Source organism: Lissotriton helveticus, chromosome 3_1 (genome assembly GCF_964261635.1).
Source record: "Lissotriton helveticus chromosome 3_1, aLisHel1.1, whole genome shotgun sequence".
NCBI classification, from domain to species: domain Eukaryota; kingdom Metazoa; phylum Chordata; class Amphibia; order Caudata; family Salamandridae; genus Lissotriton; species Lissotriton helveticus.
The window spans coordinates 1,812,299,265-1,812,327,018 of NC_136061.1; the positions used below are offsets into that span (position 1 = coordinate 1,812,299,265).

At 44.6% G+C, this 27,754-nt stretch overlaps 1 protein-coding gene across 1 annotated transcript in view; it reads right to left on the minus strand.

Annotated features, from left to right (window-relative positions):
* Positions 1-27,754, minus strand: part of LDLRAP1 (low density lipoprotein receptor adaptor protein 1) — a 255,666-nt gene that overhangs the window by 112,866 nt on the left and 115,046 nt on the right. Inside the window, exons 3-4 of the mRNA XM_078682712.1 lie at positions 15,413-15,525; positions 13,597-13,711 (exon numbers count right to left, since the gene is read on the minus strand). Coding sequence (XP_078538838.1) covers positions 13,597-13,711; positions 15,413-15,525 — 228 coding nt within the window. The remainder of the gene's footprint in view (positions 1-13,596; positions 13,712-15,412; positions 15,526-27,754) is intronic.

Consider the following 27,754-nt stretch of genomic DNA (forward strand, 5'->3'; position numbering starts at 1 on the left):
CTCCAGCAGCCCAAGAGTAACTGGAAATCAGAAGAAAGAGGGGGCAAAGGGGGAAGGGATAAAAGAGAAAGACGAACTTGTGTAGCACGAATTCTGAGGAGTGTCAGGGGGCGACTAAGAAAGTAATTTAAAGTAGAAATTCCTCCTGGGCATTTTCCCTTGTTAAACGTCATGTCTGACCTCCCTAAGATGAAGAAGAGTACGCACCTAGCTAAGGCCAAAGCCCTCCATTTGTTGGCGAAAGAAATGAGACGCCAGAGAGGCCAAGAAGGCAGCACACTTAGTGGGGGTAGAAAACGCCCCCCCTCTCACTTGCATGATTCTACAGATGAAAGCTCAGAGGGGGAATTAGAAGATGGGAACCTAATTACTCAGCAGCTTGCACTATCGGGAGAAAGCCCCAGTGAGGGTTCAAGATCGTGTCTAATAACTACTCCTATCCCCCTACACTCCCAGGATAGTACACAGGAAGGTGACCGTGTCTGAGGCTCAGAAGAAAGAGGTCCCTCAGGAGGTTAAGCAGTTTGCCCTCTTTCGGAATAAATCTACGATGCCTACTGTACCCACAGTACAGGCCTCCTCCACTGCCCTCTCGGCCCTTGCACCCCTCAATCTACTGCACAGAGGCTCTCTATTACCGGAGCAGAGGTGTTGAGACCGGAGAATTTCGTATTCCAAGAAGCATCTCAAGAGCCACAAAGTCCATTATTAAATACAAGCAGTCCAGCTACCTCAGCCTCCCTTGGTTTACAGATTCCAAGTAGCCTGAATGTTGGCAATGAAGAAATCTCTACTATCCCTACTATCCCCACTATCCCTACTATCCCCACTATCCCCACTATCCCTACTATCCCTACTATCCCTACTATCCCTACTATCCCTACTATCCCTACTATCCCTATTATCCCTATTATCCCTATTATCCGGATTGGTATTCCTGTTGCCAATTTATTTAATCCAGGGAAGGAGAAAGATAGCGCTCAACAAGCGGATCTTTTGAAGAATCATGGGCCGGACTCGAGAGCTGGGGCCTAGACACCCCTCCATCACCTGGAGGAGGCGGAAGAGGCTCAGTTAAGAAGTTCCCCCACTGGTACAATCTCTCCAGCAGTTTTGTTCTCTTTGCAGACTGATTTAAGTTCGGAGGCCAGTATTGACACAAGGGCAGAGACAACTGGGGCCTTCCAAATGAGCATCAAAGACATGCTCAATTTGATTCTGGAGGAAGTTCGCGATTTAAAAAAAGACACAGGAGGTTGAACTGGCGGCCCTCAGTCTACGTCTGGATAAAATTGAGAATACAATGGGGAGCCTCCCTATTAGACTCCAAGAGGCCGAGGAAAGAATCTCGGTATTAGAGGATCAGCTGTCCATTGTCACGAAAGAGGTTAAAGCCGCGGTGAAGTGTAAACAGGTTCTGGATTCTAAGGTTGAAGAATTGGAAAACCTTTCCCGCAGATCTAATCTTCGTTTAGTTGGAGTGCCCGAGGGATTGGAAGGCTCTCAGACCTGGAGTTGGGTGAATACCTTTATCAAACAAAAGGTTATGCCGGACTTTCAAGGGGATCTCACGATTACTAGAGCTCATCGTGTTCCGGCACACCCATTCCCCAACTCGTCACTTCCACGCACGATTTTGATTAACTTTTCTGATTTCCGAGTAAAGGAAGCAGTCTTAACACAAGCTATACAACAAAAGCAATTTACTGTTAACGAGACTATAAAAGGTTGTATTTTTTCTGACATGTCAGTGGCCGCAGGTCGCCGCAGGAAATAGTTTGTTAAAATGCTGCAATTATTTAAGGCAAAAGGGGCACAAGCGTCCATTGCCCAGCAATCAAAGCTAAGAGTCCTAGTTAAAAGGAAAGTTCTTTTGTTTACTGATATAGACGAAGCTCATGGGTTTCTGGAAGTCATTTCTTCAACATCTAACGATAGAAATGTCTAATACTCAATGTGATGGTGTCGAGTCAAGCAATTAGCCTAAAGTTTCAAACCGCATTGTTAAGATGCAGGGCTTGACATGGATATGGATCCCTAATCACTGTGTTCCAGATCAGATAATTTAGCCTAACTGATCAATTAGGGAGGCTTGAATAACGGATTCAAAGGTCAGGCCTGATTGTGTGTTAGAGGGAAAGTCGGCTTTTAAATCCAGCAGAGTCTCTTAAAATGGTTGCACATAACCTAGTTTATAGCTAGGGGGAGATTGCACATTAAGCTGAGTAGGATGTGTAGGTTGATTAGGTTAATCTTGATTAAGTTTGGATGGTACGCCATAAGATTGGGAAGAGAAAATGTGATTACATTGCTGGGGGGGCTGGTAGTGAAGCGCACCAGGGTGTAGTAACAGGACACCCGAATTGAGTTGGGGGTTGGGGAAAGTGGAAGGTGTGGTGGAGGGTGGGAAGTCCACTTGGAGGGTGGGGCGGGGTGCGCAAAGGGGAAAAAATGAAGCCGGTTGTTTGTTCTTATTCAGTTGTTTTTTTGTCTATTTGTTCCATCAATGTCACTAGAAAAGTTATTACTACCTGTATATGGCTAAAATGTCAATTTTAAAGGTGGTCTCGTTTAATGTCAACGGACTCAATAATAAGAGAAAGATGCGTGCCATTGAAGCATGGGTAAAAACAGAAAACCCAGGGGTAATTCTTCTGCAGGAGACCCATATTACGACCTTTAAGATCTCTGAATTCTCTATGTTCAGATCATGGGCAGGTTACAGGGGGTTCTCATCATCCTCGGCATTCCATAGAGGGACTGCCATTTATATTAATAAAAATGTACACAGAGTTTATTAACTCCGGTAGTGATCCATCGGGAAGGTGGTGTTGGGCCTCCTTTTCATTTAGATCCAAACCTCGCCCTCTCACATTTGTGAGTTTTTATGCACCTGTGGATGACAATATGAAACCCTATGAGAACTTTTTCTAGCATTGATTAGGATCCCAGGGGACTTAATTCTAGGAGGGGACTTTAATATTTTGATGGATCCACGACTAGACTCCACAGTACAGGGAAAGAGGCAGACAAAGCCTAGATCTTTTAAAGTTTTGAAAAATTACGAATCCGTACTGAACTTACATGATCCATGGCGTTCAGCGTTTCAATCTCAAAGGAGATATACGTGTGGATCTGGTCGATTCTGTTCCTCCTCCCGTATTGATTTTTTTTTATCTCCCAGGGGTTACAGTTTTCACAACAAATTTTTTCAATGCATTTTCAGATCACGCAATGCTTACATTGGAAATCCATCTGGGGAAAGGTTTGAGACTCCCCAAACGGTGGGCTTTCAATAAGCAGTACTTAAATAATGAAAACTGGGTAAAGTCCATCGAGTTGGATTAGACAATTTGATTCAGAACACTAAGTCTGCTGCACCACATATAGTTTGGGATGCACTTAAAGCATTTGTGCAGGGGCTATTAATAGGCAAAGATGCAGCCATGTCCAAGAAAGCTAGGCTAGAAAATTTACAGCATGAAGATAAGATTCATGCCTTAAACGAGATATTTTTGAAAGATCCTACAGTTTCTAATAAAAAACTGTAGGATCAGGCTAAACGTGAGCTCTGCTCCGCCTATAATATCCAAAGTGAAATCTTTTTTCAACGCTTTCAACAGAAGGTTTATGAGGAAAGTAATTTCACTGGTAGGCTATTAGCGTGGCAGGCCAAAGAGCAGGCCGCAGCAAATTAAAGCATTAAAATGTCCCCCGACAGCAGCCCCCACAGAAGACCCAGGGAAAATAGGGGTTATTATGATGGCCCACTATGACTATCTATGGTAAATCACAAAGGGTTGATGACCAACTGCTTGTTAAATTCCTTCAAGAAAATCCATCCTCAACACGGTCTGAAATAGATAAGTCTTTGGGGAGCCCTTTCTCTTTGTCAGAACTGGAGGAAGTCGTAAAAAGCTTGGCGAATGGCAAGGCCTGCGGTCCAGATGGACTACCCGCAGAATGTTTTAAGGTGTTTTTTGGTATACTTTCAGATTTTGCTATTTTTGATTAATTCTTTATTAGAAGGAGGGCCAGTCCCGGAATCTTTAGGCAGGGGAATATTGTCAGTTTCCCAAAAAATGGTAAGGATAAGATGGATCCTAGCTCTTACCACCAGATCACGCTGCTGAATTCGGACTATAAAATCGTCACAAAACTTCTATCTTGTAGGTTCAATAGATTTGCAGCACAGTTGACCCACCCTGACCAGAACGGGTTTCTAGCTGGTAGACAATTGTCCACTAACACTCACTTTCTCGCAGAAGCCCTGGATTATTTTGAGGGTCAGAAGATTCCGGCTCTCATATTATTAGATGCAGAAAAGGCCTTTGACCTTGTGGTCTGGGAGACACTCAATTCTACACTCTAATATCCCAAGGTCATTGATACTTTTAATTCAGACCCTATATGAGAACGCGATGGCCAATATAATCATAAATTTGGAAGTGGTAGGATCTATTAAAATTAAGCGAGGCACGAGGCAAGGTTGCCCTTCATCACCCGTGTTATTCGCATTCTTTATTGAACCCTTAGCTACAGCCATACGTAACGGTCGGTATTTGTGCTCCAATTACAGCAATGCCCAAAATAAAGCTGTATGCGGATGACATTATGCTTTTAAAATTAAGCCTACAGTAGAGGCACAATTCAAGGTCTTCAAGTTGTTCTAAGACTTTGAAGCTTTAAGAGGATACCGCATTAATAAGGGCAAGACAGAAGTTATTCTGTGCGGGAGTGATGTTATAAATTTACACCCTGACATTCTGGGCTCGGTTAACTCGAATCCAAAGAGATATTTGGGAATATATTTCTCAAATCTAATTGATGATCTATAAATGAACCTTTGTGCCCCTAATAAAGAAAGTTAAAGGGCTGTTCTCCCGATGGAATCTACTTCCCCTGTCTATTTTGGGACGAGTGGCCCTCATTAAAATGTCTTTTACCGTTATTTAATTTTCTGTTTGCCTCAATTCCGTGCACTTTATCAAATTCCTTCTTTTCTCAGATTGAGTCAATGTTTACAGCCTTTCTATGGGCAAAGAAAGTCCCACGCCTTGCACTTTGCACTTTATATGACGACTTGGATTAGGGCGGTCTAGCACTTCCCAATCTTAAAGCTATTATGATGCGTATTTTGCACAATACCTATCGAGGTTTAAGCCCGCACTACAAACACATTGTTTTACCAACTTTTTTATTAATCTTGTGTGTCAGGATACCCAAATTCATTCTCCCCTGTTAATGTTCAGATCCCCAAAACTGGTCCGCTACAAGAGCTTGCAGTGGCTTTTTAAAAGAAGGCAGGCATTTTAAAAAAAAATATTCCATTCCTGCAATCAACTCTGCCTCCTTGTTAGAAGAAATTCTCTCCTTCATAGGTGTTAGACAACCTAGATACCTGGCTGTAAAATGGGCGGAAGCAGGGTTTGTGAAAATCTGACTTTATACGCGATGGCAACTGAGTGTCTATGGTTGATATGCGTCAATTATTGACCAATGATTTTATTTTAATGATTTCTTATGGCACTTTATTCAAATATCTGACCGAAATTAGCGTTACTTCCCTTTTGGCTCAGAATCGGTTGGTGGAGGATCTCTTAGTTAAGGTTTCAGACAGGAAGCCTGGTGCCTGGAAGAAACATCTGACCTCGGTAAGGGGGATGGATGTTGAATCTAAAGTTAAGCAAATGGTCAGAACAGGAAAACTGAAATCTCCCCCTTTACTTGGACCACTATTAATAGGTTGAATTTCAGTTCATTAAGAGGGGCAAATTGGCACAGGATGCTATTTTTTAGCAAATGGCTGCTGTATCTAACTCCAGCGGCCCTGGCCAAAATGTACCCCAATCAGCCTTCCCAATGCTTCCGATGTTTTAACTTTCCAGCTGCCAACTGGTCACATATTATGCTATGCTGTCCAAAGATTAATGTATACTGGGTAGAGGTATTTGTGTATCTCGAAAAAGAATGTAATTTACAGTTGGAAGTAAAGGACAGGTTAATTCTTTTTGGCTTTGACCCGGATCTCCATTTTGCAGATTCAGTGAATAGATTTTTGTACATAGCTATGGCGATTGAAAGGTCACTGGTCCTTTAAAATTGGCTTTCCGACTTAATTCCGTCAGCCTTGGAATGGGGGCATAAGATGAGAAGGGTAAAGCGAAGTGAATACACCTTTGCAGCTAGAAATGGGGGACTTAATACATTTAATAAAATATGGGGCTCGAGATTCCGGGTGGGAATGAGATTTAAGACTGCATCAACTGTCTAATTAACTATTTATTTATTGTGTGAATGTTTATAGGGGACTTTTTATACAGGATTTTTGTACTTTTATAACTGATCAACTCTTATGAAATGTATAATAAGTTTGTGACTTGGGATAATGACTGAGATTCTGATTGGTGCTAATAAGTTTTGTTTTGCCGTTCGGCTTTTTGCTATGACATACTGATGATCTATGCAAATGTTTATGTTGACAAACCCTGGCTTCAATAAAAAAAATAAAAACATTTTTTAAAAAGTGTGCTGCAATAATGTACAGTTTGTGTTAAATTAACATGACATTTAAAGGTGCAGAAAACAGTGACAGCTAACTAAAATTATTGGATTGTAGAAATGCAGCTTGCTCGAAGAACTGGACCTTCCAGATAACAGTAGAATGCCTTTCATTTGGGGGGGGGGGGGGGGGGGGGGGGGCACTAGAGGGCGCCAAGCAAGATGGCCACACTCGTGAGGCTCCTGCTGTTCGGGCCAATATCCGATTAAAATCGCCATTTCATGCCCTAAAGAGATACCGGCTACTGATGTGACCTGCAAAACAGCGCGGCGCAGGGAGACTACCATCGCGGAGACTGAAAACGCTGCGGATACCTGTGAATCCACCGTCTGAACCTGCGCTTGCGGGCTGTAAAATGGCGGCGGCTTAGGCCGTTAATCGTGGGGAGCAGCTACTGGACGGCGCTGAGGAGATTGGAGAACGGTACCGGACACAGTCTCCATGTGGATGGCGGGGGAAATTCCGGTGCCATGCTGATGCTGGCAGAATACTGTGCTGGCCGGAGGATCCCGCGGTGAGAAAAGCTGCGTCTGAGCACGGAAGCTGTTGCGGAGGGAGTCCTAAGAGAAGCCCGGCACCTGGTAGGAAGTAGTGGAGGCGAGCTGCAGCGCTTTAATCCCCCCGCGAACTAGGAGCCCAGCCAACCTTTCATTGCGCTGCCGGCTTGCCTGGGAGGGAGCGAGGCCCATGCGGCACGGAGCTCCGAGGGGGAGAGCTTGTGCGCTGCCAGCGGGCAGAACATCCACCACTTTCGGCCTCCGGACCGACCTGCTGCGTTGGAAGGGGCCTCCCTGGTGGCACCTCGAGTGGGCCGCTCCGGGCGACTGAAGACCTGCACCCAGGCGGCGCGCAGGCTGGAGGACTGCAACGGCCGCCGGCGGGAGCCGATTGAGGGCATCTACCCTCCCTGACCATCCCGCAGATCTGAGGACAATTTGCAGCTGATAGAGCCGACAGACGAGAGGCCTTGGGACCCGGAAGCGCTGCGGCCAGACCGGTCATAATCTCTCCTTACTGCAAGCCCCCCTTTTTGAGCAGAAATGCCGGATTTGAATGGGCTTAGCTGGAGAATCCTCCACATTACTATGAAATAGGCTGCCCTTAGGACACATATGCAAGGGACACTATATCGCGTCACAAAGGGAAACCAGGCCTGGAGTATCTCCTGCTACCTTGCAGACATAAGAGGCACCCTGTGACATTGGGGGGGGGGGGGGGGGGGGGGAACACCGGTGAGACTTACCTGCAGACACCTGCTGATACCTGCAGTGGGGGAGACAGCCTGCCACCTTTGGCCCTGGATTGATACGTGGCTGGCTGAGAGGGTGTGCGTGAGGTGGACTCTACATGCTAAGTCCTACACCCTGCACTGACCGCCATTGTCGAAGACACGCATCTGCTTAAACCATCTAGACACAGGCCTCGCTGGGGTGGAGAGCCAACCGGACAGGGCGCTGCGGAGACACGGTACGTTCCTACCTTCACGGAACCCGTGACATCTTCGAGATCGGAACTGGGACCGGTTTTCGGATTCAATACCTGCATTTGGCTCTGGGACGAGGAGGTGGTCAGTGGATTGTCATTCGTAGACGGACCTCCCCTCCCTCTCTTTTCATCCTCACATCCGAGACCCTAACCTTTGGAAATGGGAAACAGGACGGACGCCAGCCGAAGCGGACTTTCGAGGCGCGAAAGTCCACCCGGTCTCAGACTGACCAAGAAGACCATGCTGACTCCCAACCCCCCTCCACGGCGGACTTTAAAGAACTTCTGCTCGTCATGCAGTCCAGCCTAACCTCAATTGAATCCAAGATGGATTCCATGAATAAAAGATTGGACGGGGTTACACATCGAGTAGACAAACATGAAGACCGGCTGGCGGAAGCGGAACGTCGCATTTCAGACCTCGAAGATACTACCACGTCTCAGACATTTGAGATGGAGGCTCCTCAAAGTAATAGCAACCAAGAATGAAGACTTGGAATCCCGTTCTCGGCACAACAACCTCCGCATCCTTGGCGTATCGGAGTCGACCGCTACTGGACGAATGGAGGACTTTGTTCAACGACTCCTGATATCGCTGTTTGGTAGGGAGGCCTTCTCGCCTGTCCTGGTGGTGGAGTGTGTGCATCGTTCCCTCTCGACACGGTCGGTCCCGGGGGCCACCCCTCGTCCAATAATAGCAAGGATACTGAATTACCGGGACGGGGACACTGCCCTCCACCTGTCCAGGGAGCGACTCTGCTTTGAGGGTATGGAGATCTCCCTCTACCCTGATTTTACTATGGCAGTGCAGGAGCAGAGGAGGAAATTTATCCCAGTCAAAAAGAAATTGCAGGAACTCAAATTGTCTTACGCCATGATTTTCTCAGCCAGACTTAAAATTACACAATCGGGGAAACAGACGTTTTTCAATACCCCACAGCAGGCGCAGGAGTTTCTCAGGAACTTGTCGAAACAGTCGGGGCCCGGACCTCTCATCCCAACCCCCAGGAGGACGGGGGCGGCGCTTCAGATGTAGAGTAAAGACATGCTGAACTGGCCCTGCGCTGCTCACTAGAAGATGGATGAGGCCTTGCTGCTCCACCCTTCCTTTTTTTTTGGGATATGCCAACAGCGTCCTAACCGAGCGGCGCCGAGGGGAAGCACTACGACATAGCCGCAGATCGTGTGGTATGTATGGACGCCTGCTGATCGACTTCCCCCTAGATCGGCAGTGCCGAAGGACATAATTCCCTTGAGGGGATGGAACCGGTAAGATCTCAGAATTCATATTGTGACCTGCAAGCCGGTAATGACTTGATCCTGTACCTTCTTTTGTTATGTAACTAATGGTCACCCAATAAGCTTTAGTGTTAAGAAGTAAATTGGCGTGAGATGACCCCACTTTGATGCCCGATCGCCCTCGCTACTGGGAGGTGGTATTGGATGCCCTCCAGAGCCCACCCATTAGTGAGAACCCTCACTGTTGGGAAATGTTAATTTGGGAAGACAAGTTGGGAACGTTTGATGTTTTCTCTCAATTGCGCTCTTTGAAGACCGGGAAGGGGGGGGGGGGACCACGGCAGGATTGGGCTGCTGATGTGGGAGGGGAAGTTCATGGATGTTATGAAATTCTTTATCTTATTGGCTTGCCATGCGACAATGGTCAGTGGCTCCTGACTGGGCCACCACACTGCGACTACCACCCCACCGAACCTGTGGAAATCTACCGAATACAATGCCTGCCGCGGTGACGGATTCCCCCGACTCATCCAACTTACCGATTCCTCACATGGAATGTACGGGGGTTGGGTGACCCGCGGAAATGCAGACACATTCTAGCCTATCTGGACCGCCACAATATACATTGTGCGATACTTCAGGAAACACTTTAGTCCCACTGTCACCCCCCACATTAGCATCTCGGTGGACCGGATATACCTGCTTCTCTTGCTACTCATCTTATGCCCGGGGGTCGTGTATTCTTGTTAGGAAAAATCTCCCATATACCCCCATGGGGTCTTTAGCTGACAAACAGGGCCGATATTCTATTACATGGGGCAGATTGGCTACACAGACCTTCACATTGGTCTCCTGCTATGGACCCAACTCCAATGACCCAGAATTTCTTTTAGAGTACTCTGGGGTAAAATCCTGGAAATAGACTCCACACATCTACTATGGGGAGGGGGACCTAAATGTCACCATGGAGCCCTCTCTCGACTGCTCACACCTGCAACCATGCCACTGGTCCACATCCCGATCCGCATTGAAAGAGATTAAGACCATGGGATTGATGCATGGCTACAAACACTTGCTGAAGAGGGAGGGACCCTGCTTCACCACGGCTCGGGCCTCCTAGTCGAGAATAGACATGTGGTTGATCACTAAAGGACTCATACCGTGGCTGTCGTGCACCCTTCACCTCCCTCAAACTCTCTGACCACACCCTGGTACGCATCACTCTCACCCCTCCGCATAAAAATTCTCAAATACTTGTCCTGGCGTCTTTATCCACTATCTCTGCTCGATCCAGTTTTTAAACAAGAGCTTGAACAGGAGATCACAGACTTCTTCCCACGGAATGAAAACTCGGTGGTGCAGTACGCTACGATATGGGAGGCATTCAAAGTCACCATCCGTGGCGTATGCATTGCCAAGAGCGGGGGGATCCTAAGAGATATCAGAGCCAGACTGAATAGACTGGAAGGCGACCTGAAACGTATCGAAACGCGTTTACAGACGGCCACAACGCTAGATCTGCAGGCACAATTTAGGGATACACTGAATGAGTATCATGAAACTACTGAGTGCGAGTGCAAGTTCAGGGGAAAATACTTTTGGGCGAGACAATCCGGGGAAGGAGATAGACCGGGCAGAGCGTTGGCATCCTTAATCCGATCTTAACTGTTCTCGAATACTGTCTTAGAGGTGGAAGATGAGGATGGCCGTACCCATAGGGACACGGCGGATATAGTGACAGCCTTTCGTAGCTTTTATAAACGCTTATACAAGACTCAGATCACTCTGCTGAGTTAGACGCCTTTTTTGAGGACACAGCGATAGCATGGCTGGGAGAGGACCAAAGGAAATTTCTTTTACGGCATCATGAGGATGACAAAATAGTTACTGCTATTATGCAGTTCGCATCTGGAAATGCGCCGGATCCGAACGGCCTCCCGGCAGAATTTTATAAAACCTATCTACTCATTCCGCTCATGCGACATGTGTTCGAAGAGGTGAGGGAATCTGGAATCCTTCCCCCCCCTCTATGCGGGAAGCGCACAATATCTCCCTACCCACACCAGGCAAAGACGACAAATATTGTGATTTGTATAGGCCCCTCTCCCTAATAAACGTGGATGCGAAGATCCTAGCTAAATTAGTCGCTAATCGTATAAGCCCTCTGATGATCATCTTGGTCCTTCCGGACCAAAAATCGGGATTTGTACCCACCAGAGGCACATCCCACAATTTGCGCACATTATTTGCACTTTTGCAGGATGTAGACCCGGAGACAAACGCTGCAGCAATTTTCTTAGAGGCCACAAAGGCGTTTGATTCCCTGGAATGGGACGATCTGGCCTACGTGTTACAGCGCATGGGGTCCCCCCCCCCTTTTTTTTTTGCAGAGTTTTATATAGCGCGAACTAGAACCGAATCAGGTATCAGAGCGCTTTACATAGCACCAGTTATGTTACAGGAGGACGGACACACATTCATTTTAGGCACGGGGAGATTAAGTGATTTGCCCAGAATCACAGGAGGTTTTCTGGCGTTGTTACCGAGACTCGAACCCAGATCCCCAGGTCCGAGGTCGAGCGCCTTAGCCGTTAGGCCAACTCCTCTCTCCTTTCCGGCCTGGGTTCATCTATTGTACTCAGGACTGCAGGCACGGGTCCTCATTAACGGTGTACAGTTGGCTCCTTTCACGATCACCAGAGGCACTCGACAGGGGTGCCCTTTGTCACCCCCTGCTATTTGCTATTGCCATTGAACCGTTCGCGGCCAAAATCAGACAAAACCATCGAGAGCACGCCCTGGTCTATCCGGAGAGGCAGATATTGATATGCCTTATGTTTTTAATGTTTTCCTGCTTAAATAATAAAAGTTTCTTTGCAGCTTACAGACAATAAGTTCTATTAAAATAAACAGTTGTTTTATAAGAAGGTTAGGAAATGCAATAATTTTAATATGAAGTATTAGAACTGTGCTATGCACACCAACAAAGCCATCCACAACACGGGACATGCAGACCTCCACCACCACAACCTCTCCTAAACACCCACCAGACATCTTCGCTCTGCTCAACCGGCCCTGGCCACCATCCCACGGATTCGCAAAACCATGGCTGGAGGAGTATCCTTCTCATACCTTGCTGCGAAGACATGGAACTCCCTGCCTCTACACCTCAGGCCATCACCATCGGAGCTGCAATTCAGCTCAAGACCCGGCTCTTCAACTGAAATGCAGACCTCGCCCCACACACACTTAGCACCTTGAGACCCTTGAGCCCATGAGAGGGCTGCTCTCAGTGGGTGCAGAGAGTGTGCGCCACCTTTTAAATGGCGCACTGTCAGTGCGCAGCCTGAGGGCTTCTTGGACTCAGCACCTGCGTCTATAATGTAGCACGGGTGCAGAGTCAAAGGAATTCCCTCATTTGCATAGGGTGCACCCCTAAGCAAATGAGGGAACACCCTCTGAAGATAGTACTGGCACTTTAAGTGCACCCGTGCCATCGGTATTATAGAAGGGGACGCAAAAGCATCTGCGCCTCCTTCTATAATAACAAAGTGCCCTGGGTGCGTGCAAAGCAGGCGAAAAACGGCTGTTACGCCCCCGGGGCACCTTTCGTAATAAGGCCCCAGCTGTTACATGGGCAGTCAGATTTCGGCTTCTAACATTCATCGCCTTTTCAGATAATGGAAGACCAGAGCATACACCCAAGCCCACTTGGAAAAACGTGCACCAAGCAAAACAAACAGTGCTACCACGAAAACATGTTGGGGGGAAAAAAAACAACAGGAATACACCTTTTAATAAGCTGTTGAAAGATCCCAAAAGTTAGTGGATTTACAAAAAAACAAGATTATGTAATTAAATTAGGTTTTCACATTGCTTAGGCCAAGTTTCGAAACTGAAAACAGCTCAAACTTCAGATCAGATGTGGCTCGCCGCCCATTTTCTCATCTTGTTGGAATGATCCATAAGTAAGAACCTTAAAGAGTTCGGCTCCTCCCTGCCACAGTGCCAGGTATCTAAATAAGGATGTGCAAACATACGCTATCTTTTTGGAAATAAGCTCCAAACAAACTATTACACAAAATTGTTTGGATCACTAGGACAGCTCACTGCTATTTACGGATAGACCTAATTCAAAAGAAGTACACATATTCACACCTGAAAGCTAAACCAACCAATAGTACAAATTAGGCATAACAAAAATTCAGCACAAACTAAAGAGGAATACAAAAACCCTTGATAAACTGCATATAAAAATAAAGTGCAATTGAACACAGAAAAACAAATTCATGAAGATAGAATATACCAACCACTTTCCGTTTCGTACAGAGAAATGCATGGCATTCCAAATTTTCGTTCTGCTGACTTTGTGCGATGTATGCGAACACCTTGTCGTTATATTTATCTGCTGTGCAATACGATATCCTGAAAGTAAAAAAATATATAAAATTAAAAATGAACTGTGGAGTATTAGTTATTTTTCTATCACAATGTAAGCAAATACTATCGAAGCATGCACGGAGTGAAAATAAAGCAATTCGGGTAATAAACATAGTTATTCTCAATTAAGTCAATAGCTTCACCACTTGGCAGGACGTAATTAGTGTAGCCTATCAGAAACAAAAGTAGCATGTGCAAATGTAGCCTGTGCACATCTCCCTTCCTGCACGGATCTCAGACAGCCCCGCCAAGAGTATGTGAAGGCTCTTAACAGCGGCCTCCTTTGTTAGTGCACATTCCCATGAAGCCAATACAAGGCAGCACCTCGGCAATCACTGCACAGCTACTGTGGTCCTTGTAGTTACCGGCACTACAATAGGATTTGCAGAACAGCATGGACATCTGTTATGTGATATGCACGCACACTACCCAGGCTGTCCATTGACAACTTCATGATTGGCAGCTGCTTGTTGGGCACTTCCAGCTGAACTGCCCCTCCTCAGGATAGTGCCCCTTCTCAGGATAGAAGCCACACCCATCACCTGAACGGGTGCCCCCACAGTCCAGCCTGACCGTGACAGGCAGCACCTGCATATCCACTGCACAGGTGACTCCTAAATTTTATTTTCTAAACTATTAACCCCTATTCTGCTAGGCCTTTTCCCCCCTTGTGCGAAGCCTTTTTTTAGCTAGTTGGGGTAGTTTGCGCTTAGGCCCCTGTAACTTTGACCACATAAGGTATCCACGCCACATTTGCGTCCTTATCTTCCAACCTCATGGGGATTCTAAAGGTACCCAGGGTTTGTGGATTCCACAGGAGGGCACCCAGAAGATAGCCAAAATACAGCACAAATGGAATTCTAATGCGGTCCAGGGACTCCATCTTCCTTTTAGTGGCCCAATTAAACTACTTTGCATTAACTGAGGGCACGGACTCACGCTCTGCACCTAGACTCTGGGTGCAAGTGCCAAGATGAAAAGTACAAGGGATCCTGAGGAAAAAAGGGTCGAATATGCCCCTTGAAGCTGCAGAAAGTGCCAAGTGCAGGAGATCACGAATCAAAAAAGGCCAAGTGCAGAGCTGTTGCTTCTGTATCAGGGATGGGGCGATAAACTAGGCAGCCAAGACTATAATCTGGGAAAGTCCTGGTAAGTAGCTGCTTCACAAAAGGTGGGACGCAAAGACCGTTGCAAGGATTGGCTTTTAGCAGTATTCCATTAGTAATCCAATAAAGTAACAGGATACCAGTTAAAGCCCCAATTTAGGAAAAGATGTTAGTTACACCCTCCTAATAAAATAAAATCATCCTTAGAGCTGAACTAAAACAGGTCTAGAAAAATGGCCACTGCGGATGTTAAGAAACCAATCACACTAATAAGCAAAGTTGCCATTTGGAGGCATTTCATTAAAATTCAATTGTATGCTAGAATTTTATTCCACCTGGTTACAAGCAACCTTTCTCTAGAAATAAACTAGCTTATACGCGTGACTGGTAAACTAATGTATGCACCCACTTCCATATTTAGTTATACAAGGGATGTGCACCCATTGTCAGATGCCTATAGATTAGTAACATGCCGTTGTCCAAGGCATCCAATGCCAATGACATAGGATGCATTTCCAATGTCAAATTATAGAAAGTGGGAAAAGTGACCCAATATAATCAATATTTATAATAAACATACCTGTATATTGTGACGTTTTCTATCAGTTCATTAGTTCCACTGTCATACAGAATAATTCCTCTTGGCGACACCTTTAAAAGAACCTTCTGTAGTTTCTTCCCACTTGCTTTAGCCTACAAAAACACAGAGGGGAAGGAACAAAACGGTTTAAGTTTAATAGGAATGCATTTGGTGGCTATCCAGTCTACTGATGGATGGCCCACTAATTCTTTGTGATCAGAAACCACGAGTAATGATAGAAGAAATTGTATATTCTTTAGATGACTGATCGCGTTAATTCTGTAATTTAAAGGAAGATTTTCAAAATGTTGAGTACATGTTGGCTTTCAGCATATTTAATATCATTGTATGTTTTGGAAAACATAATATGGCACCCAATGACAATTCTAGAAAGTGTATTTTGAGAGAAAGGTCAATAGCAGTACAGGACGCAAGATAAACACCACAGGTCCAATTTCAACATAAGAGCTTGGAGCAAGAAAGGAGTGTTAGTCAATGCTGAACAAAATATGCCAATGGTGAGGGTGAAGCAGGCAAGCAGACTTTAAAGGGTGCCCCAAAATCGACCAGTGGGAGTCCAACAAGACTCAGGAATTTCCAATGTCCCAATTTGCGCTCTCCCGCCACTCTACTACACCTACTACTTTTTTTTGTTACCACACCCCAAACCCTGGCACAGAGTGAGATTTCCATTGCCTGCCAAGGGCCTGAGCCTTGGCATGTACAAAATTAGCTTTTGATTCGAGGTCCATTTAAGGTCTACTCTAATCAAACTTCATCAACCTGGCAAGCTAATCAATGGCAAATCTAATCTCTTCCAATCCTGAAGGTGCTGCATGTCTGAATTGAACACATTTATAACTTTGCTGGTTGTGCAGATTTAACAACTCAGGAGCAGGTCAAACAATTTCTGTACACTATTGAATCGGGCATCAACCCCCCCCTTCAGTATCCTCATTAAGGTTCCATTTTTTACTTTTGGGATAACCTGAATAAACAAATTGAGAACATCCCTGACTCTGCGGTTCACATATTAGCTGGGGATTTCAACCTCCCTATGGATGCAACATTAGATAGGGATTCCCGCTGTCCCTTCAAACCACATAAATCACATAAAGCGCTTCTCAACCTATGCCAACGCTTTCACTTAGTGGATGCGTGGAGGCTACAAAATCCAACGGGTAGGGACTTTACTTTTTATTCCTCACCCCATGACTCGTACTCTAGAATCGACTACATTCTCATATCACAAAACGGGGTCCCCCGAATAGATTCCACATCCATAGAGCCACGAGTCGTGTCCGATCATTCTTGCATCTCCTTATCCATTGCTAATGTTATACCCTCCTCTCAGCAAACGTCGTGGCGATTGAATGATGAAATCCTAAGCATAGAACATCGTACTGCAGTACAATCTGCTATCTCTTCTTACTTGCAGGATAACAAAGAAGGGGACACTTCAGATCTCATAAGGTGGGAGGCCCTGAAGAGCACCATAAGGGGTGTTTGCATCAAAATTAGATCAGCGATGAACAAAGACTACAACGCGAAATTAGAAACCCTGGAGAACGAAATTGTAATCTTAGAGAGGAAGCACTTGAGGAACAGAGATGACTTATCTCTACATGCCCTGGCTAATAAGAAATATGAATACAACAAAATAATCAGCGAAAGAGCAGGGGTTTGGCTAGATAAGAGAAGGAGATTCAAACTATGCAAATCAAATAAAGCTGGGAAGAGTCTGGCGTCGTATTTGAAGTTTAAGGTTCAGAAGAATACTATTAATGTCATTAAAGATGCATCAGGGGTTGCACAGTCGGAACCGGACAAAATAACAGAGGTATTTAGGGAATTTTATGAAAATCTCTATGCAAAAAATGAATCCGGAGGAGGGGAGGATACAGAGTTACTTGGACGAATGCGATCTCCCAAAACTCTCCACTAGTGACCAAATTAATCTTAATGCACCGATTAGTGCTCTAGAAATAGAACAAGCAATCAACAATATGAAGTCAGGGAAAGCTCCAGGTCCGGATGGGTTCACGGCTAGATTTTACAAAACCTTTCCCTCTCGGTTAGTTGAACCCCTACTACACCTATTCCATGAAATAAACGAACAGGGTGCAGTCAGAGGTACTTTGTCAGAAGCCATCATTGCAGTACTCCCCAAAGATGGGAAAGATCCAACGCAACCAAAAAACTACAGACCTATCTCACTAATAAATATCGATTGTAAGATCCTAGCTATGATACTCGCCGCTTGCCTCCAGAAGGTCCTTCCCCAGTTAATTCACCCATCTCAGGCAGGCTCTCTTAAAAATAGATTGTCCAGCGACAATACAAGGGTTCTGGCACATGTGTTAGAGAAAGCAAAGCTCCTAGGCACACCAACTGCAGCGATAACATTGGATGCTGAAAAGGCCTTCGATAAGGTCGACTGGTCTTTCCTGAGAGCAGTCTTAGACAAATTTAACTTGGGGGACACATTCACAACATTGGTAATGTCTTTATACTGCTGTCCCTCGGCAAGAGTTAGGGCTGGCGGTTCTTTCTCCTCTGGCTTCTGCTTGAAACAGGGTACGAGACAGGGATGCCCCTTGTCTCCCTCTCTGTTCTTACTGGCAATTGAGCCATTCCTATACCACATACGACACGACTCGAACATCGCGGGCATCCCATTTGGGGATTGCACCGTGAAACTGACACCCAATGCGGATGATGTCCTGGTGATGTCGGAAAGAGCAGAGGAAGCCATTCCCGCACTTATGTCCGATATTGAGGATTTTTCCAGGGTCTCAGGCTACAAACTAAACAAAGATAAAACGGAAGTCAAACTCCTGAACAACATAGGTGACAAGGGCATCATTGGAGACTCCGGTCTAATGTGGCAACCGAAGTGTTTTAAGTATCTGGGATTGGACTTCGGTAAAGATCTGATATCCACCCTGAAAACAAATGAGGAACTAGCCCTAAAAAAATTAGACACTGTTGGATGGTTGGTCCCCCAAATTCCTCTCCTGGTGGGGCAGAGCGGAGACGCTCAAAATGATGTCCACTCCGTTAGTAAACTATCTGGCTAGCATGCTCCCCATGACGTTCTCGGATGACTTTGTTACTAGGGTGGATAGGCTGTTTGGTGGTTTCCTGTGGCGGGGCAAGAAAGCCAGGGTATCACTGACGAAGCTGCAATTAGCAAAAGATAAAGGCGGCCTGGGTCTTCCTTCGTTCAGGAACTATCAGACAGCTTTCCTGTGTAAACAGGGAACGCAGTGGTTGATAAAATCCCCGTCTTACACTCCAGTATGGGTTGATATTGAGAAATCAATTACGGATCACGTCCCTCTTGAAACCTTGCTCACCATGGACCTGTCACACCTGCCTCATTCTAAATATATAATGTTAAATACTAGGCGAGCCTTGCTGCGACTCGATCAAACGCACAAAACGAACATGACATTTAAAACATCATCCTACATGTCCTTATGGAGAAACCCATATCTTAAGCAAAATGGTAAAAGTCTCTATTGGGATACCTGGTCGAAGAAAGGCATTAACATGGCAATGGACCTATATGACGGTAAAGACCCGCTCCCGTTCTCGATTTTACAAAGAAAATATGACCTCACTCCTATGGATTTCTACGAATTTCTAAAAATCAAGGCGATATTGACAGCTCGTAATTTCTCGCCCCATACACCGTGGTTAATAGCTCATCTTCTACGACTTATATCTGCGGGTCACTTTGTCTCTAAGGTGTACAAAATGTTACTGCCCTTACCTAAGAAAGCCCATAGAAAGGTGGAATTGAAATGGGAAGCTGAACCCAATCTCACCGGGATTGGGTTTGACTGGGAAGTGATACATAAGACGGCTCTAGCCCACAAAGTGTCTCCCATCCTATTTCAGACAAAATATATGCTTATAAATAGGCTACATTTAAAAAGCTTTTCCGGGGTCCAAAATGCCCTAAGGGATACACCTACATGTTGGAACTGTCATTCAGGCTCTGGTGATCTCGCACATATGCTATTCAATTGCCCTTCTCTAGAAATATATTGGGGAAAAATATTTGACTGCATTCACCACATTTTCAAGATAAGGCCTGCAAAGGAATTTGTTTATGTCATTCTGGGTGCGCTTGATCCACAATTGCCATATGATCAGGATCGTCAGCTTTTAGACTTAATGCTAACGCTTGCATGTAAAGTGATTTTATGCAAATGGAAGAATGCAGCAGAGGTGAATTTCAAAATCTGGCAGGAATGGCTTTCATTCCTGAGAGGTGCTAGTAACCTGGCACTCCAGGAGTCTACATGGAGGCCTTCTCATAAGAAATTATGGAAATCATTGGACATATCTTCCTTTCACTATGATCCACCTTGAGATAATAGGGACTATCGTGTACTCAGAACAGCTTTGGTTAGAGTGTGATCAAGGGTCAAGCCCCTCTGGTGGTTTAGATACAACATTTAAGTGCATCTATAATGATATCCCTACTGACTTCAACCTATGCTCCCATGCATTATGTTTGTGTGTACTTATATGTCAGCTATGCACGCAACATGTGATTTGATTTTCTTTAGGTTTGTGTAATTGTTCTTTAACAATATCATCGAGCCATCTATGTAACGGAAGACTTACTGTATTGTTCTTTACTTTTGTTTCCTGTTACAATCAATAAAAATGACTTGAAATAAAAATAAAAAAAAAAGTTCAATTTTTAACAGCCCTCCAACTAACGTCCCTCCACCATCTACATAACCTACCCAGGGAGGTGGTTCTTACCGTCTAACTTTGTTAGAGGGCCAGGTTTGCCCTTGCACTCAAAAACAAAACCATTCTTGTGACAGAACGCAGACCTTTAAGAAATCCCAAACTTCGCAGCACGTGCTCCTCCAATTGAATTTAGTAACTTGCAAAAAACTTGCTCCGCTTTTGGATCTTTGTTCTCGTCACTAGTCGAGAAGGGCGGACTGCTATAATAATCGGCGTTTTGTTTCCTTCAACTTAAGGTGGTCTTATTTTCATGATCTTATTTATTACATGAGTTAACTAGTTATTGTAATGTCTTTGTTCCTTTTAGAATGTTTGATGCCTGGTAACATTTGAATGTATATTGTTCACTCTTGAGTTGGTGTCTGTTGGAGCTGGCTGCCTTCTAGCGGGCTCCTCTTCCATGTAGCCTATAATAAATAGTCAAGACATCACCGGTTTCCTGCCTCATTACAACATTTGATTGGCGACGATACTGGCTACATGGACCACCCGGCGTGCTAGATATCTCATGTCTGAGATCTACCTGCAATCAAGCCATCTCACGTCTGAGATCTACCTACAGTGAAGCCTGTGCATCTTCTAAAGGACATCCTCACTCCATTTATTCTTCTAACAGCCATTTACCTACAGCAACGCTTTTATCCATCGTCAGCATCTTGGAACATGGAAGTTTATTTTTATTTGGACTCGTGAGTTCAACTGACACAGGAGGGCATTTTTATTTCGTCATCCTACCCCCCCCCCAATTGCTCTACATTGTTTGCATGGCTTATTTTTAACAATTTATCATCTTAGTATCCTCGCTAGTTGCGCCCCACAGTTCGCGCATTTTTCAATTGCCTCGATATTACGAACGTTCTCTCACCGGACGACATGTACCCGCAGCGCTGTTTCCCTCATGACCTGCTGTCTCGCATCTACGCAGACTGGACTTCACCCTCGTGACGTACCACTCCAATGCAACGGATGAGTCATCACGCATAATGATGCTTGGGATCCATCTTTGAACAGGCTCATTTCCAAACCTTCGTCTTGATACTGTGGGCATCCTACGGTGATACACACCCTTTGCGCCTCCAACAGTTTAGATTTTGTACAATTCCTGTGTATTACACGCGGTGATACACACACCACTTCAGTCACACATCTTAATAGCGTGTGCACTCGACGGTGACACCACCATCTGCTCAGCATCAACACGCGCAACGACCCTCGGAAGCCAATTTTTTTTCTTCAATCCGCTCAATTTCAATTTTGTTTTGTGCCTGTGTACATCCTCCTATGGTGATGTGTACACAGACACCACTAGCACCTCCAACTTCTTCCTGCTACAATTATGCAGTGTTTCACGACGTGATCCACACCCTTTGAGCCCCACATAACTTTGTTACAGTGTGCACTCCACGGTGACAACTTTTTACCCACTTTACAGCATTTCACTACAAATTATTATCTTATTAGCTGTTTTCAACTTTTGTTACAACTATTTTTTTCGTGTTTCAAGTGGTGATATACACCAAACTTTACTTCAATTTCACTATTCTTTTATATTTTTTTTGTGTTTTCCACATGTTACTGCGTACACTGGTCAGTACAACTTCTGTATTGTTTCTTCACAGTGACTTTTACATTGTGTTCATTCCATTTTTTTAGCATTCTTTTGTTGATTACTCATTTTTAGTATTAAAAATGTGTACCTTGGAGTCGGTCAAAACTCCTCCGGCGTTTCTGGACACCCCTGAAGAACTGGCTATCAGATGGGAGGTTTGGCATGGTACCTTTGAAACTCTGGGTGCCATAGGTGCAGCTAGATTTAGTGCGGATAGAAAGAAATGTTTACTCCTGCATTCTCTTACATTTTAAGGGAGATCTTTATTTAAACACTTACCAGATTTACCACAAGAAGGTGCACCAAACTATGAATATAGAGAAACTGTACAAAAACTCAAACTTCGTTTTGACAAACAGCCATGTCACATGGTCCTCAGGCATAATTTTTTTATGAGTAAAACAATCTGAAAGTGAAGACGTTGATTCTTACATTTGTTTTACACAGATTGGCAGCGGTCTGCAGGTTTGAGAACTTTATAGTCTGATTGTATAGACAAAAACTTCTCACTATGGGTGATCCGTCTTTCGATGATACTATTAAACAAGAGCATAGAAATTTCTATTGTTTCTTTAAAAGAATTAGAGGAGAAGGTTTTAGAACCAGTAAATGCCATAAACCTCAATTCTTCCGTGAAATCTGTCAAGAAATCTTTTAAAGGGAATACTAACACCCATAGCAAGTCAACCAAGTCCAGAACATCGAATAATAAGGGATCTAATATGTGTTTTAGATGTGGAAACCCACCTCATTCTAAAGGTTCATGTTGTCCGGCATCTAATGTTATCTGTAATTATTGTAAAAAAAAAAAAAAAAAAAAGGCCATTTTGCTAAGGTTTATTTAAAGTTCAAAGGTCAAAAAGGTCTAAAGATACCAGTTGTATGCCTAATTGCCTTTTTCTGTCTGAGGTAGTTTCAGTCATTACTGACTAACATTAGTGAATCCCCTGGTTCACACAAGGTCATTGAAGGAGATCCATGGTCATGCGTTGATCAAATTGTTGACATTACTGTGGGAAGCAAGAATATGAAGCTTTTAGTGGATTCTGGTGCAAATATAACGAGGATAACGCAAAAACTTTATGATCGAGACCTGGAAAGGGAGTCAGCCTCTACTTCCTCCAGATCATTCTCCATTGTCATACGAGGGTTGTAAAATTGACCTTTTGGGATTTTTCGAAGAGATTTGTTTCAAAGGGAGGAAAATAAAAAAGGTAAGATTTATGTTGCACTTAAAGGGCTTAACATTTTAGGTGGTAAATTCGGGAAGTTTCACTGACCTTGCTGCCGCCCGAAGTCCTTAATCTGGCCTTAAACCCTTTGCTGACCTCCAGGAATCACCGCAGACCCGCCCGCCTGTCTCCCGCTGCCCGGCCGCTCACTTGTCATCCAGAGTGGGGCCGCCGAGAGGAGACCGGCGAGGGGCTGACTACACCATCCAGCAGCCCTTGCGGCGTGCCGCCTCATCGGAAAGCGCCAGGAGGCGCTTTAAAACGACACCAGACCAGTCTCGCGGGATGCCGGGCGAAGCCCGGGCCAAGGGCGGGCCAGTTTAAGCCCGTTCAAGACCGGGTAAGACTGGACTATGTTATTTGTTATTTGCATTTCTCCAAATTGTGCTTATTTGCCCCATTGTGATATCAGCTTAATTTGACTGCTTCCCATCTTGACAACGACGACCATACCTTTGCACTTGTTTCCCTTTCTTGCCGGGCAATGACAACTACTAGAGGGTCAAGAAGTAAAACTGCGCAGAATGCAGCTCAGATAACTGGCCCGATAGACCTTTTCATCACCAGGACTAATGAGGTGATAGATCAGAGCATAATTATGCTGGAGCGCAGGGTTTCACAAGAGCTGGCAATAGCGAGGAGGTCCTCTATGGGCCCTCTCGCTTTTGCCCAAACCCCAACACAGCCAGGGCCGAGTAAACTTCTCGCAATACGAGCTGAAACTGCTGCAGAGATCCATACCGTTCCTAGTACGGTTGATCTCTCTGCCTCCCAGTTGTCCTATCTGATGATTTAGAAAAAACACCAGATTTACAACAATGTCAAACCCACCCTGTATCATCGGAGATAAAGGACAAAGGGAAGAGGGAAGGTGCCATAGCAAAACGGACAAAGAAGACAAAGGAGACAAAGGAGACTAATTCCAATTCAAACCAACTTACACCTTTTGTAAATATTCATACATCTGGCATAAATCGTTCCTTACAGTGCTCACAAAATGTCAAAATTACCCCCGTGATTAATATCGCGGAAATTTCTGAGAACCTAAATAGCATGGGGTTAGCTGGGGGCACCTGTAACATGTGTATCAAATGCCCAACTATTAAATAGCGTGGGAGAGCTCCTTAAACGCTATCTATACCCAGTAGAAAAAAGCTTAATGAACATCGAAAAACAGCTAGCCAAGCTAAACACACTACCTTTCAAACAGAAAACTTTGGGCCCCACGAATGTAGGGGGGGTTAAATCTAAAGCCCTTGGTACACCACTCAAATTAGCCCAAACTGATCCCCGATCAACAACTATAGAATCTTCAAAACCCGCAGATGTGCAATCTGAACGGAAACCTGCACAAGACACCACCTGCACTACTGTGGGGGCTGTGAAGGCAAAGTCCAATATAACCCAAGTTACCTCTAAGGCCATGTCAGGCCCAACCAAAGGCCCTGCCGAGTTATACAAGCCGAAACTTATGCCACACCCTCCTCCTAAAGTGTCGGCCTCACAATCCTTGGGAGAAGATAAGGGAGCAAGGGTTAGGCGTCCTGTACATCTTCCCCCCGAGGTGACCCCTTATACAGTTATCCTTACTGGGGTCCCTGAGCGGTCGGAAAATACGGACAAACCTCCCTGGTCTCTTCGTAATAAGGTGCTGCAGTGGTTAAGTATAAATAGACCCCTCCAATCCACAAATACCAGCAGAATTACCTCAGTTCGAAGAGTAGTATGGATTGGGGACTCCAGAAAAAACATACAGGGTGATTGCGTTATAATCGGCTGCGGCGATTCTGCCGCGGTTGATTATATTTGCTCCTGGCCCGATCTGGAAAAAAAAAAAAAGGGGTGGGGGGGAAAAAAATCGACGCGCATCGTCTCCTTTTTTTATCCACCAACACATTTTTACAACAACGCAGTACCCCAAAATGGGAGGAGGTTTCAGACCGGTCTTGGAACCAAGTGGGTTATTGGAACAGCAATAGATATAGATTTAGAGAATGGGAACCACGGCCCTGGCCACCAAGTAGAGATCTGTATAATCCGGATGGATGGAGAGGCATTCCCTTGAAAAATAGGTACGAATGTCTAGATATGGTCGATTGACCATCAGGGCACTCGCGAAGGGCTAATAATGAATGTATTACTCTGTCTGCCTCTTCAACCTTAGGCAATACATCTGATCTGTGTAACTTGAAACTGCCCCTCATCTGTTCTACCCTGATAACCACGAATATTGACCCTCCCTGCCCATTAGTTATTCTGGCATCCCCCTTCCAACTCAACCTGCCTCAGGCCTCACGCCTAAAGTGTATGTTGTTAAAATACCTTACGAGGCACCTGAAACTCCAATATATGATAAAATAAATAAAGGACTTTCAGACCCGATAGGACATAACGTGGCTATAACTACTGGCCCACAATATTCTGAAATACCACCGCTACAAACAGCGAGGATAGATAGCTTGGCCCTAACCTCGTGGAATGTCGCGGGCCCATCTAAGAAATTGAATGACCAGACATTTCTATCCTTCGTAAATAAATTCGACATCATTTGCCTCCAAGAGTGCTGGGATCAGGAGGAATCGCATATAGAGGGTTTTAGTACCCTCTTTACACCGTCTATTCAGGGCAATCGAGGCAGGGGTTCCGGCGGCCTTTGTACTTATGTTTCCACACTGGCAAAGGTGACAGTGAAGAAACTAATACGGGAGGGGGCAAATAACTGTAAATCTCTGCAAGGCTTTTCTGTTAAAGGGGAAGGGATGAATCTTCTTTTGATTAACTTATACAATAACATCTTGAAAGAAGAACCTAAAGATATCAGAGGACCTAACCCATATCTTAAACATGGGTTCAGGAAAGGCTGATTGCACCCTCATAATGGGAGACTTTAATTGCCATTTATGCCCCCACAGTGGTCTGGATATCTGTGGCATAACCGATCTTAAAGGGGAACCTATCACTCACTTTGAACATACCACCCTTGGTAACATGCTAAATCAACTTATGCATGAATGGGATCTAGGCTACGCAAATGAACTCTGCGAGCCTATGGTCGACTTTCAAACAACTTTTTATGGGCACGGGTCAGGTACCATCATGGACTTCATGCTGTTATCTAATAATAGACAGGGACTCGCACAGGGTTTTAACACTGAAGATCTAGCAATGAGCGACCATTTCCCAATCAGCATTAGTTTGCATATGGATTACCACGATAGTCATGCTTCGAGCCTACCTGATAAATTATACCGTCATTCCATTTCTCTGTCTAAAAGAAATGGTTAGCCATCAAGTGGGCTAAGGTCGACCCTAAAAATTTTCTAAAAGATAATTACGACAGACCAGAAGCACTTTATGACGTGCTTGGAACAAGATCCCATATCAAAGAGCGCTTTGCCGACTACACATTAATTTATATCCTCAATTTTTAAGGAACAAACCAAGTAAAAACTCCTCGGTTGTTTGGGTATATTTTACTCTTACCCTTTTATTTTAATTTTTTGAATATTTACATGTAAAAAGGGACGCTCTAACGTTCAGTTTCATTTACACATAAAGACTATACAATTCACTATACAATTCTACAACACAAATACAACATTTATATTTACACAAATATTTTTTCTTAAGTTTATACACAAGTATTTGTTTTCTCTCAAAGACAAGAGTAACGCTTTGAACTCAAGATCTGACTTAACAGCAAATAAATGCAGCCAAAATAGAGTATATTAATATATACAAAACTAAACCATAATTTTATTATGTGGCTTATTGGGCAACTGATGTCTGTCTTTGTATGCCGACGCGTTTCGAATCCGGTTTAGTCACTTGACGGATTCTCCTCAGGGCTCTGTCTTTTTTAAGTTCATCTAGAAGTATATAAAATAAAAGAAACCCTTACTTTAATTTTCTTATGTCTAAGTTTTTTAAGCTTGCCTCTGCTCTTAGTTATTGTCACTAGTATTACCTGTATCCCAGCAGCCGCCGGTCCGCAGGTAATATTTTGGAGATTGGTCTCTTGATTCTTTTAATTTATGTCCTGTAGCTAAACAGGAAGATGTTGCGATACTCACTTCAACCCAAAACGGGGCGGTATTACAAATACACTCGTTCGACATACCTCAAAAAAATCGAGTGTTGATCTCACAGTATTCTTCAACAATTATTCTGTTGCTACTGGCGGCGTTAGTCCTTAATTATTTGCAGCCTGCAAACAGTAAAGTTTTGTAAAATATTGCCCTGGCGTTTGAGAGAGATAACGTTTATTACTTCAAAGGGAACATACCTTTAGTTCCTGTTATCGGGATTTACTTCGGGTATTCTGTCTAGAAGCGGCGTTTTTCGATTACACCAATATTCTAGGTCGAGGACCACTCTCTTTTTCCTAAAAGCAGAGCCCCAGTTAGATTGATAAAAACGGGCAAACTAGCACTCACTCACATTGGGACAGTAAATTCGACCTACTTCCTCTCAGCGCGGCAATCCGGTGACTCCAAAATCAGTCTATGGATGCCGCGGCCATCTTAGAGACAGGCTTTTGAAGCAGAAGCACTTTATGAGGTGCTTGAAACAAGATCCCAGCCCCGAGACGGTCAAGATGGCCTATAGTAAGATAGAGGTCACCATAAACGAAAAACTGACTAGGAAACGCAAAGCCAGGGAAATGATTACACTGAACCGTTGGTTCAATTCCGCCTGCTCTAAAGCCCATACATCACTACTGCA